The sequence below is a fragment of the Lynx rufus genome, unplaced genomic scaffold, assembly GCF_022079265.1.
Source record: "Lynx rufus isolate CCGP_SWC_20201006 ecotype Redwood Valley unplaced genomic scaffold, mLynRuf1.p SCAF_15, whole genome shotgun sequence".
Taxonomy (NCBI): domain Eukaryota; kingdom Metazoa; phylum Chordata; class Mammalia; order Carnivora; family Felidae; genus Lynx; species Lynx rufus.
This window is the reverse complement of record NW_025814829.1, coordinates 15852347-15866783: the sequence shown is the minus strand read 5'-3', so window position 1 is coordinate 15866783 and position 14437 is coordinate 15852347. Positions and strand designations below refer to the sequence as shown.

At 33.4% G+C, this 14437-nt stretch overlaps 2 protein-coding genes across 3 annotated transcripts in view; one reads left to right on the top strand and one right to left on the bottom strand.

The window, feature by feature from the left end:
- CDC73 (cell division cycle 73) overlaps positions 1–14437 on the bottom strand; it is a 135309-nt gene that overhangs the window by 64851 nt on the left and 56021 nt on the right. The window lies entirely within an intron of this gene.
- Positions 1952–8577, top strand: B3GALT2 (beta-1,3-galactosyltransferase 2). The gene is made up of 2 exons (XM_047076573.1): positions 1952–2424; positions 7025–8577. Exon 2 carries the CDS (start codon positions 7152–7154, stop codon positions 8418–8420), a length of 1269 nt encoding a protein of 422 aa, XP_046932529.1. The 5' UTR covers positions 1952–2424; positions 7025–7151; the 3' UTR covers positions 8421–8577.

The window sequence follows — 14437 nt, the reverse complement described above, 5'->3', positions numbered from 1 at the left end:
CGGAAGAGTCCTCAACCTGGTGAAGTGACTCAGACCTAGTCAACCCGCTCAAGCTGACCCTCAAAAAGATGCTGGCCCCTGGGATCTTCAGCCCTACTCCAGCCCTACCCCAGAAGCTGGCTGGCCTGCACACAGCAGAAGCTTGAGGAATCAGTGTGTGAACCAAGTCCAGGTGCTCAGATGCAACTCTGCCAACCCTTGCTCCTTACCAGGGTCATAACCCTGACCTTGCTCCTTACATTGGACTAATAGAGGCTGCCCCACAAACTGGACATCCTGGCTCCCTGCCCTGGCAGGAGTCCTCCTTTCCAAAATTTTACTTGTGACCACCGGCCCCTATATTCTAAACACCCTGGTATGCTTCACTGCAAACACCACTGCTCGCCAAACTGCAACACCCATCTTAGCCATCCAAGAGTACCAACCCCTAGAGCCAAAGGGTGATGCCTACTAAAAAAGATTTTTGAAAGAGGCATCAAAGAGGGTAATATTGAGAAAACAAGTAAAGTTATGCACCGTAACATGGCCTACGGGACTGATATAAGCTCTAGTTCCTAGCTTAGAGACTCCTCTTCCAGGTTCTTCTTCCTGCCCTGCTTGCTGTGTGCACCAAATTACTACTAATGCAGAATGCAGAATGCAGAGGCAACGGACTGTAAATTGTCCCCCATACTTGTGCTTGCATCTCAGATCTCTGGAGAAGTATCTCCTCTGAGCCCAGCCGTATAAAATAAACCTCCTGCCTTCCAAGAAAAAAAAAAAAATAGGGCAAAAATAATAAAGAAAGGTAACAGACTTAACTGGGGAAGACAAGTGGGATAAAGCATATTTATGACTACAAATATATAGCTTAGGTTCTAAAACGATAAATTTTTAGGAGTTAATGTCCCTCAAGTCTCATAGGAAAAACTGGTAATTCAGGCTATTTAAAAAAAAAAAAAAAAAGACCATGCCCCAGTATTTTGCAGAAAAAAAGCAAGGTGCCCAGGAGACTAACCATACAAAGAAATATTTCAGAATAAGTATCTAGTGCTTACTAAAAAATCTTCTTGGAGGCAAGTTACTAAACAATCTTGAAATATTTGGACAAGTAAATATGATTAGTTAAACCTCATTATCCACCAAGATCCTGTACAAGTGTGCTGTATCCACTGCATCATTTTATTGAATTCTATCATACATGTAATTTTAAAGAAAATAAAAAATAAAAAAATAAATGCTGACATTAAAAAGTAATTAAAAATAAAGTTTTGCTGCCTTCAAGAACACTGGAAACCACATAATAGCAAAAAAGAAGTGGACTATGTCACATCATGCATCATTAAAGCAATCCACTCCAGCTGATTTATAAACTCCAGAAAACTGGGGGTAGCGGTATAAAAAATAAATGGTCTAAGTCTTTTCGAGATATTAGTAAAATTGGAATAATTTGAGAAAATAAACTTCAAAGGAAGAAGTGCACTGAAGGGGTTAAATTGCACCAAGTTACATTTTATGAAAGCTTATATTGCTTATGTCCTATAAAATCATGTAAGAAACATGAAAACCAACATCTAACACTGAAAACATTTAGAAAGCCTGTGCTTAAGCATAAAGTTAAAAAAAAAGGAAAAAATAAAATTATAACCATTTCATAATCATCCCATTTTCATATTATGCACTCACCACTATACTTACACTGAATATATATAATTTATCTCACAGAAGCAAAATCTCTAAGCTTCTCCCTACCTTAGGTTTTTAGTCAAAATGAATGCAAACAATCACGTGGGATTCAGCCAAGCAGTGACGTTAAATTCTGCTCTGTCAGAGAGAGCATCTGTCAAGCCCACATTTAAACTGCTGCCTGCCTGTGCAGCAGCTGAGGAACTGTGGATTTCATATTATAGACTAAAACCCCAGTAAAACTGCTCAAAATCCTTTCTGCAGCTGCCAGGCAACAACGAAAGAGAGTTAAATCCTATTCTATTCCAATACAATCGGAGCACTACATTCTAGCTCCGGCTGCTTTACATTGCAGCTCAGTGTTATTACTAGAAATATGGATACTGAGAAGAGAATACAGCACTGCATTGTCCGGCCAGGAAAACAGCAGATGTAAAAAGCTTCAATGCATCAACTGTCGGCAAGAGTCAACAGTGCTCCGAATAGACCGGACAACTACAGCTCTTTTGTTTAAAGAAAGAGAAAGAAAATGAAAGAAAGGAAAAATCTCAGAAGACTAGGACCCATATGAACAAGGAGGGTAACTCGAAGACAAGCAGACAGATGGACACTTTGGATACTGTGAAAAGCAATCGCAGGAGGCAGACTATTGGGGGATGTGCGCATGTTCGATAGCATCTTTTTTGCTGAAGTGATGGCGTGCCAAAAGTATTTTCAGTGGGCATAATCCTCTCCACATAAATGGCCTGACCAAGGAAGGTATGTCGATATCTTGTGTGTAATATTCATTTAAATGTCTGCTACCTTTTTATAGCCCTGGAGGCACTAATATCTGATAAACAAGTTCATCCTGTTCACCGTCCTTGAAAACTATGAAAGGGTTTCTAGATATATGATTTTAAAATCTGTCATTGTTAAAACTGTCATTGCTATATTCAAGTAATTATGTAGCTTGGAGTAATTACAGATTATGGATGTATAAAAGAGAACAGGCAAATAGTATCAAGATGTGCTTAAAGGATTCTCTGAAAAATTAAACTTAAAAAGAAAAAAACTAGCCCTCTAAAGAAAACATAGCAAGCCTCTACCAAATTAGGTCAAAATGAATTCTTATCTAGTAAAATAAAGTGATCTCTTAAAAATGGCTATCAAAGAGACAATGCAGTGAAATTACATTAAATAGTATCAAAGATGATCTTAATATTAGGAGCTTTTTTCCAAAGTCCTTTTCAAACAAATTATTAACATATAACAGCTTTTACTAACAAAATTATCCCAGATCCATCTCCCTAAATAAAGACAACAAACACAATCTAAGAGAGTATCAACAAATCTTACTCTCGAGCTGTAAGAATATTAAAAGGAAAGCATTTGCACAGGATCACACAAGGCAGTGTGAGTTTTATGCACAGAACACCACCACAGCAGATCTGCATGTTATTACCGTGTCCATGAATACAACTTTAAACAAAGAAACAGCAATAGTTGCTAAAAATTCCCCCACTTGAAACAGTGAACTTTCATTTTAAGCAACTCATTCTAAATGATCAAATATAAGATTGTCCTTGGTGATAATTTTTCAGTGAAATTCAAAACATAACGTGAAAATAACCTGATATAAAAATATTCATGAACAGCAATACAAGGACAAAAAATTAAATATAAATGTAGCTACTGTGCTTCTAGGCTATTAATATGTGCTAATGAACTACCATCATGGTATGTATGTGCAGGGCAGAAATAAATCTAATAAACTATTTAAACAACAATCACAGAAGAGCAACTCATGGGTCAGGAGCTCAAATATATTTCAAATATTTTTTACAATCTACTAGAGAACCTGATATTTGCTCAATCTCACAATACAACTCAATAACCTATTATTTAATAATCACAAAAGGCAAATATTTTAAAGACATATGTAAGCATTCTATTCTAAAATTAAGATTAAACAAGTTTATCAAGCCCTATTATTATTACATCTCAACATCAACTCTGTCATACCATGAATTTTTATTCCACTATAGAATGAAATCAGATGGTATTAAAAAAATACAGCTGTAAAAATCTCAAGTCTCTCTTAGTGCTTTTTCTGTTAATGTTAACAACACCAATTAAACACTTTTATAAACCAGATCTCAAAACAAAAGTATAGAATTTTTTTATTCAAGCACCACTTAATCTAGGACTGTTCCAATAGACTAGATATCAACACTTTTTAAAGACAAACGATAAAAAGTGTGTGTGTGTGTGTGTGTGTGTGTGTGTGTGTAAGAGAGAGTGCAAGCATGTGAGAAGTAACTGAACATTTCACAGCAACATTCTCTCCATGTACTATAATTCATAATATGTAAGTATACATTAGTAACTTGAAAAAATTATCATAAAAAACCCTAAGAGCTAAATCAAAGGTACTTCTATGCTGAAAATGCAGAAGTGCGAAACTATTTAGATTGACAAAAATATTTTAACTTTCTTGTCATGTTCCCACTTTTTAAGAATTAATATATAACAGGCAATAACTGGAGAGTAATTTAGACATTTAATAAAAAGGAGGTACAGTTACTTTAATCTTTCGTTTTAACAGAGAAATTATGATGAATGCCTGAGAAACTTTCAATAAAGAAATTTTTAAAGCTAGACACATATACTTTATTTATCAATGGGAGATTACCAAATGAGTATATACGGATTTTAAGCCTGGGAAGCTTAATATTTACAAATATTAAGTCATGAATTTAACTTAAGATGCATCTCTATCACTTATTGCTACAAAATCATATAGGACCATAAACTATGTATTTATGCTAGATTATACTATATAACAATATGCTGTTTTCTGTAACATGGAAATATTTCAGAGATATCACTTCAGGTATGTTGCTTTCATAAAAATATTAGTTTATTAGCATGATATTTATCTTCATTCATTTCTTCAGTCGTTTATTCAAAAATCTGACCTTGTATGTATTGCTTCTCAAACCATCAAATTTATACTTTTAAAAGATGTAAATGATTGGACTTCAACCAGATATCAAGCACATATCAACAAAAAGTTGACATATTTAACTTAGCTTTGGAATGTTTAAAATGGATTTCTAAGTAAATTTAAAAAGCAACTTTGTTTCTTTTAAATTTATACACCTAACCCTTGTATCTACTGGCTTCTATGCGGAGTGGAGGAAGAATCATTGCTATTTATAAAATATTTCATTTGAAAATAAAAGATTAGAAAGAGTTTCCTGGTCTAAATAGAATGGCAAACTATTAACAAGTACAGGAAGGAAAAAACTGAGTTTCTAAATCAGAACACTCAGCCTATTTTCAGTTTAGCTCACAGCAGCTATGTTTTGCTGGTACAGTGAACAGCCTTGGTCTTTATTGTAGCAATGTGAAATTAAAATTCATGTAAATAAACTCTAATAAATAGCAAAATAGATTCTATGTTTTTAAACCTCCATACTTAAAAAAGAATCACTTTTCCGTATCTCACAGGATGATTAAACATTTTTTTTTACATTTGAGAACCATAACTTCTAAAAGTACTACATAATTTCAGATACTAAAAATTATCAAAAGCTGGCGCCTTTAGTATTATACTTTAGAAATTTGTTCAAATTCCCACCCACTTGCTCCTCCTAGTGGCTTTTACTAGAATAGTACTTTCATTCATATATGTTTAACACTTTCAATCAATATTTTCAAAGTACTTCATACACCTGATACGTGAGTTTTACTATAATTATTCAATTATATGAAGGCTTCCATGTAACTACCATTAAGTTTCATGTCAAAGTTAAACAAATTTGGCATTAAGCACGAATCTCTTAATATCACAGGCTAAACCTATGTACATACATAGGTTTGTATGTACAGAATTGTAAATAAACAAAATGCTTCTAAATTAAATTTTTAAATTGGCTAGTTTCTTTTGCTTAAAGAAATAATTTTCATAAGAAAAAGTTGAAGAAATTGAAATTATTAATCCCCTTCTCGAGAAGGGTTTTCTCTTTAAAAACAATTCAAGCTACAGCCTCTTACCCACCTCTACCTCCACTCCTTGATCTAGAAAAAACTAAGAACAAACTGAAAACCATGAAAAATCTGTGCTGTGAACCGGAAAACCTTGCTAAAAGATAACACCAGAAGTTTTTAATATGGAGAATAATGAACCTCCCATACTGACATCTTAAAATCTAGGGCTTTAATGCTTCGGATTCCACGTCTCTCTCTCAATCTCTCTCTCTCTCTGCCCCTCTCCTGCTTAAGCGCTCTCTCTCTCTCTCTCTCAAAAACAAATAAACATTAAAATAATAATAATAGTAGTGAAAAATAATCTAGGGCTTTAATGAGTGTCACACCACCAGAAGTCCTAAAAATGTAACAAATTCTCTACACACAAATGTAGAACACAGCAAAACTCAAGAATCTTTTAAAATGCATTTTGTAAAATTCAAAATTTTAAACAGCTGGATATGATAGTACCTAGTGCCTGTATTTTGTAACAAACCTGAAAGGATTGTTCAAAGTAGTTCTTTGTTTAATTCTAACATGGAGACTCAACTGAGATATGTGAGAGTGTTCTGCCAAGGCCAAAGATAATTAAAGATAATTAGTTACTATATTTTAAAACTCAGTCTTAAGTCTAAGTAAGGATCATGATCTCCTGAATACCTCATCTTTGAAGTGGAAGGTTAAAATTAGAAAGAGTATTTGAAAATGTTCATCATTTATTAGTCTTAAAATCCTGTACTGAAGTTACTGGACCCTGAAAATTAATTTTGACAGGTGCATCTTCTCATTGACTTTCTCAACACAGTAGGGGCCAATGGAAACATGCCAAGCAGTGTACTGTGACTAACAGAACTCTGCCATAATCAACCTTGCACCGTCTGTCCCACAACTGATACATGACCGTTTTACAAAAAAGGCCGCTGACTGTGCACCATACCACCAATGGTATGTCAAATCAATTTTAATTAATGCCAATAAATTTTCCATCTGCTCTCAGGCCTTCTTACATGGCCTCTCTCAGGAATCTAGGAACATTGTTCTCTTCTACATGCATACAACTTTTAAATCTTTAACTCAGGTCAAAAGCACAAATGACCAGAACTACTCAGACAATGAAATAAGTGGAAGAAAATTAATCCATCACTTTTCTCTTTAAAGTGCTCATCCTATTCCCAGTGACTGTATGTTACCAAGGATAAACAAACTATAAATTTTATCCCTGGGTTATCATATTTTCACAACTTAAAAACTCCTATTTGCCTTAATATTATTAACATCCAAAGTCTCTTTTCAGGCAGTTCTATAATATTTTGCATTTTGTAAATTTTATGCTTCATCTTTATAGAATGACTGCATGGGAGACAACGTGACCGAATTAAAAAATGATTACCAAAGAAAAGTATTGATTCAGGAGAAGGAAACAACATTTTCAGCCTCCAGTATCTCATATCCCATTACTGGATATTTACAACATGCTTCAGTGGAGGAGAAGACACTGCTGCTTTGCAAAGATGAGCTGGAATGCCAAGAGGTCTCTGTTCCGTACCCATCTTATTGGTGTACTTTCTCTAGTGTTTATTTTTGCTATGTTTTTGTTTTTCAATCATCATGACTGGCTGCCAGGCAGAGCTGGATTTAAAGAAAACCCTGTAACATACACTTTCCGAGGATTTCGTTCTACAAAAAGTGAGACAAACCACAGCTCCCTCCGGAACATTTGGAAAGAAACAGTCCCTCAAACTCTGAGGCCTCAAACAGCAACTAACTCCAATAACACAGACCTGTCGCCACAGGGAGTTACAGGGCTAGAGAATACACTTAGTGCCAATGGAAGTATTTACAATGAAAAAGGTATCGGACATCCGAATTCATACCATTTCAAATATATTATCAATGAACCTGAAAAATGCCAAGAGAAGAGCCCTTTTTTAATACTGCTAATAGCTGCAGAACCTGGACAAATAGAAGCTAGAAGAGCTATTCGGCAAACTTGGGGCAATGAAAGTCTAGCACCTGGTATCCAAATCACAAGAATTTTTTTGCTGGGCGTAAGTATTAAGTTAAATGGCTACCTTCAACGTGCAATACTGGAAGAAAGCAGACAATATCATGATATAGTCCAACAGGAATATTTAGATACATACTACAATTTGACAATTAAAACACTAATGGGCATGAACTGGGTTGCAACGTACTGTCCACATATTCCGTATGTTATGAAAACTGACAGTGACATGTTTGTCAACACTGAATATTTAATACATAAGTTACTGAAGCCAGACCTGCCTCCCAGACATAACTACTTCACTGGTTACCTAATGAGAGGATACGCACCCAATCGAAACAAAGAGAGCAAGTGGTACATGCCACCAGACCTCTACCCAAGTGAACGCTACCCTGTCTTCTGTTCTGGGACTGGTTATGTTTTTTCTGGAGATCTGGCAGAGAAGATCTTTAAAGTTTCTTTAAGTATCCGTCGTTTGCACTTGGAAGATGTATATGTAGGGATCTGTCTTGCCAAGTTGAGAATTGATCCTGTGCCCCCTCCCAACGAGTTTGTGTTCAATCACTGGCGAGTTTCTTATTCAAGCTGTAAATACAGCCACCTAATTACCTCTCATCAGTTCCAGCCTAGTGAACTGATAAAATACTGGAACCATTTACAACAAAATAAGCACAACGCTTGTGCCAACGCAGCAAAAGAAAAGGCAGGCAGGTATCGCCATCGTAAATTACACTAGAAAAGACAATTTTTTTTTTCAAATGTGCAATCTGTAAAATATTGCTAAAAGCATGTATAGTTAAAACTGATTACATCCATAGGGCAAGTTTTAGTTAAAATTCATCACATACAGAAATTCAAAAAATATTTTTTTAATTTCTGAAAGTAATTCCTAAAAATACCATTATATAACAAAAAAGGTATCCCAAAAGAAACTATTAAAAAAAAAAAACTGTATAAGGGGATTCTGTGTATTAACATGCAATAAAAAGCATGCACACATCAATGGTTCAAGGCTTATATTAAGGGCCAATAAGATGTATTTGCATATATTTTCCACATAAATTTTAATTTAAGAAATGGAGACAGTCAAAAGACCCTTCTCATTTTAGATTGTTTTTCATTTTACATATAATTAAATGTATATAAAACATTATTGTCAATCTTAAGGAAAATTTGTAATTGTGCAAAGGACAAATTTTCTGACCTGACTATTCTAGGTTTCTAAAACTATATTCCATGCAATAAGATTTAGTTGAATTACTCCATAAACACATTTATAAAGTTCAGATGTTTCATCAATGCAATTCTCATTTAAGTATTTACCTTTTAATAACAATTGAGATACTCATTTTCTTTTATTAATACATATATTGGGGGAAAATTATTTTGACATGTGATAAAATGTGAAAAATCAATGTGTCTCAGGCTCAAGTTTTTATAAGAAAAAAAAAGTAAATGTTTCAAAATAGACAATTTGTTTCCTTGTTGGTGTTAAGGGCCAAGCTAGTATTTAAATGAGTTATTCTATTAGATCAGTTATTGCACTCTTAAGGAGTACTACCACTTAACTTCAAGGATATCTGTAAAAATACAACAGGTTCCTCCAACTGAAGCAAAAGTAATTACAGGCACAAAGAGAATGTACTGTTGAAAAAAGATACAGGATAAAGAGTGCAGCAGCAGTTTCATTCAATACATTTTTAAGATGCATGTCTGCCAAACTGCAACATATGGGAAGTTTATTTCCTGACAGCAGGTGTACACATGCCAATACTTAATCATTTTATGGCACCTACTTCTTTCTCTGAGTGCCAAGTTTACAAACCTGCAGTTTTTAATTTGGTAGACGACAACTATTCCATGTCACCAATTTAAAACCTTTTTTGAGAGGGATGGGGGAAAACACATGTTTGATGAACACTTGATTCTAGGATGACAATGTATACAACGCACTTTTACCGAGTTTTTAATAAAAAAAAAAGTAAACAAAAAAATCTTTACTGAGTGTTACAGTACAAATATTTTCACAGTAATTCTGTTTGGTTCCATTACAAAGTTTAAAATCAAGAAATAGTAACCCACTAAGTTTGAAAGTGTTTTTAATTCATAAAAGTATGTAAAATTTAACGATCTAAATCTAATGAAGATGTTACTTATCCTAATTGTAATGACAATCATTTTTATCCTTGATTCTATTCTGAAGAGATACTGTACCAAAACAGAACTGTAATAATTGTTAAAGTTCAGAATCACAGAAACTGTTTAAGTACTTATTATTTAATATGTTACATTCTATTTATGCTGAATATATCTCCCATTTTCAATTCAGTAGTCTTAAGTATTCTATTCTACATAGAGTAATTTTGAAAGCCAAGCTATATAACATCCCAGCTCTTGGTTAAGTCCATTTCTCACTTAATTTATTCTATATGATTATAAAAACACTAAAGTTACTAAATGCCAAACTCATTAAATAAAAGTCACACATAAGAGGATAATACCAAATTAGGTAAGTAAGTTTCAGGAAAGACAAAAGTAATCTTTCCTTCAATGTAGAGTAATTCTCTCATTTCTACTTCAGAAGCTTTTTTTAAAAAGGGTATATGTGTGTACATGTATGCATGTGCAATTATGTACCCAGAAACAGAACCCAAGCACTATCTGCCTAAATTATGATTATAGTGCAGGATCTTTAAAAGATAGTATTTTTCTTCCGGAAAAATTCAAGTTTAAAAAGTTGACTTTGAAAAACAGAATTCTTAACAGACAACTAAATTCCTCCTATCTTACACATCAATTTAAAATCATTTCAATATCCCTGAGAATACTATCTTGAGAAGTGACAGTAATCTGGTAACATAGAGTTCTCAAAGAAAACTCGATCAAATAATAAAGTTTCCTAATGCTGCTGAAAATCTGTATTTTAAAATAAATATTCTATTAATTTATTCTTGACCTTCCACTCTCAATATGCAAGAGTAATTCTTCAGAAAACATGAATTTTTATATTATAATATCTCAACATCTCACCAATAGTAGCTGTGCCTTATTCATGCCCAGTACTATGTGGTTATGATTACACATGAAAATATAATGTTAAATTCTATTTGCACTACATTTGGTCAAAGAAAAAAATCAGGAACAACTATGTAATCTTTATGCTCAAAGTGTTAATAAATATTTTAGAAGATAAAAATACCAAAACTTTTGATAGTTACACTAGTTTTGATCAAGATTATAGGTAGTGAAAGTCTAATTCAAGTAAATAATTTAAATTTCTCACCTTTTAGTACACAGCAGAATCACATATAACCTCAACTGGAATCTTACTGATATCTATTACCAAAACCCCTATGACAATAATAGCAACAATGGCAGCAGGAACTATTTACTGATAGAGCATACACTATATGCCTAGTTCTGTGTTACACCACTTTACACACATGATCTCACAGAATCCTTACAAACGACACTAAGAGACAGGAAAGAAAGACTCATGCAAGAAGTTACATACCTAAGATCACACAGCTAATAAAAGCAGCAAAGCTCCATCTTAAAGACCATGTTCTCAACCAGTATGTTATTCTGCTGTATATTTCACATATGACACCTGCAGTAAGATCTAAAGAGCTAAGCAAAAATGGCCTGTCCTCTAATTCTACTATTATCTGCTTATTCTTCATCTTTTGCCAGGGAAGGCTTCATAACCATTTTCTCACACTGGAGGGGCACCTGATATTAGGTGCAAATAAAGAGAAAGGGAAAAGAAAGGAAATCTGATCCCTCTTTTTTTCTTCTTCTTCTTTTCAACCGTTTACATCTGGTGGCCAAAACCTTAGAAAACCCTAAGTTTACTGCCTATCTCTTGCTTCTTTGGGCTCTGAGATACATCTGTAAACAACAGACATATGTCGCAGTTAGAAATTACAAAAGGTGCCTACTTGGAAGCACATTAGATCATTAGTAACAGACACAAGTAGCACTGCATTTACTCACTCTACTAGTCAGTCACCTACTGTTTTGGGATGAGGTGGTAAAATCCTTTTACCCAACTGATTTCAGGGTTTTTTTTTTTCCTTTTCAGTTTTTACTGCTCGACTACAAAATCTATTAAATTAACATAGCTTTAAGAAGACAAAAAAGAATATCCCCACTATGCATACATTTCTAATAGACCTCACAGAATATCAGTTTATCACTTAAACAGTACTCTCAAAAAACAGAGAATGTACACAAATACTAAACAGTGACGTTCTGAGTTTCAGGAAGACACCTGTCACACACTACATCAACACACACGCACAACCTTCCTCTAAGCACGATATAACTATAAATCTTACTATTTCAAGATACAATATGTCAAAAGAGGAAGAAAAATGTTTCTGTATCTACAGGAATTGTTTCTTCTCTCTTTACCAGAGCAAATATCTGTGCTGAGCAAATATCTGTGCTAAAAGACAACTGGAGCTAACGTAATTGTCTCAGTCTGTCTATTAATCTAATCATTTCAACTTCCAACTGAATGTGACAGATTCTAAATTTGAATCTCACTGTTGACAGTATCCTAAACACTGAAAAAAATAGATCGACAGATCTAATAGATCATAAAAATACTGAATAACAGAAAACTATATAATATTATATGAAAAATCTTGAATTCATGTTTTTATGAATTTTTAAGTAAATGTTTAAAATCACAAATTTATACAATAGAATAAAATAAGGGTGTATGCCATAACTAAAATGCTATTAAAACATTAGAATATAGATAACGGAATTAACATGACATTCTGACAGCGATGAGAATCTTCTAACATACTGAAGGTTTGAAACAATAAAAATCACATTAAAACCACAAAACAGTTATTTAACGTAATTTCATAAAACTGTTTCCAGTTATGATTTGAAAAATAAATACTATCAGAAAATTAGAACTAGAAGAAATTACCATAAGCCCCAGCCAAAATCTACTTGATTATCAGATAAAATTAAGAAGAGAAATAAAAATGTTCAGTAAGCCCATAATGAGATGTGTTATGGTTTAACAACAGTTTTCAAACTAATTTCCTCATATGTCTCAGTTACTATAATTAGTAAAACCAGGAGAGCTGTGTTTTAGAGTCCTGCCCTCACTTTAGTACAACTGCAATTTTATGTTTAAATGAAAAGTTTCCATGTCAAAGTTCATTTGAAAAGAGTGACCAATGTTTATTTGCTTTTTGTTTGTTTACTGAAAACTACCTCAGTGATTCTTGAACTGAAATACAACTACAGAAAAGATAAAAATACATATATTTACTCATCATATAACATCCAACATATCAACTTAAAGAATAAAAGGAACTCAGATAATCAGTCAAAAAAAAGATTAAAATACTAAAACAAGAGTCTTAGACACGAGCCATTATACAATACAAATAGTGAAAAAAAATTCACAAAGGCAACATTTTAAAAATAAGGGATAATCACAAGTAAGAGGAAACTCTGGTGAAAACTAAACTTTTACCAAGAGGTATAAAAATTCTGACAAGTAAGAACACACCATTTTTTTTTAGTTAACAAGAATACCTTTTAAAAATGGACATTCTTCCCCAATCAGCATGTTTTCTTCATCTGTATTTTCCAAATAGGGAAAAAACTGTTGTAGTAAGCCCAGTCAAATCTTAATGAATATTTTTTAAAGTTTTTAGCGTGTATGGATGGAAATCACAAAATGATTATAAAATTAATATGGAAAAAAGGTATCAGTAGCTAAGAAAATACTGAAAGTGATCTTAAAGAATGTACTATAAAGCTGGGGCACCTGGGTGGCTCAGTTGGCTAAGCATCTGACCCTTTGTTTTGGTTCAGGTCATGTCTCACAGTTTGTGAGTTGGAGCACATCAGGCTCTGTGCTGGCAGTGTGGAGCCTACTTGGGATTTTCTCTCTCCCCCTCTCTCTGTGCCGCTCCCCCACTTGTGCTGTCTCTGTCTCTCTCATTAACAAGCTAATGGCTATCATATCAAAGTTTGTACTATATCTCGCATTATTAGCACATGTTCACTAAAGCTGTTCTAAGATTTAATAAATTTTAAATATTTTTAAAGAACTTTCTAGAAGTATATATGATAATCAAAATTTTAATAAAATGACAGGATTAGAAGACCTTTGAGGTACTTTTTTCAATCATTCAAACATCTTTTGAGAGACTACAATATGTTGGGTACAGACACTATGATGATAACCAGTTAAGATGGTCTATCTAATAAATGATGTTTGGTTACTTGGACAGCCATAAGAAAAAAAAAATAGATTTGTTCTTCAACCATGTATTAGAAAAATTTCCAACCAGATAAAAGATCTAAATGTAAATAATAAACCAGTTCAATGGGGGGGGGGAGTGCATTTCTTTATAACTTGGGAGAAGAGTTAACTTTCCTAATTACGACAAAACTACTTTCCACAGAAGAGATTTATAAATGTGATTACAAAATACTTTGAAAGAAACTCTGGCATGGCAATAAAAAATCAACAAAATCAGAAGACAAATGACAATCTGAGAGAATACTTACAACCTATAAAAGTTTAATATCCCCAATACACTGAAATGATACAAAAGAAAAAAGGAAGAGGAAGAGACCAACATTCTGACAGAAAAATGGGGGAAAACATTAGTTTACAGAGAAAGAAATGATAAGACCCTTAATCATAATCAACCTTGATGAGAATGCAAATAAAAACCACTAAGAAACCATTACTCACCTATCAAATTA

Coding starts and splice junctions, on each gene's coding strand:
- B3GALT2 (XM_047076573.1), top strand. CDS start 7,152: ATGCTTCAGTGGAGGAGAAGACACTGCTGCTTTGCAAAGATGAGCTGG.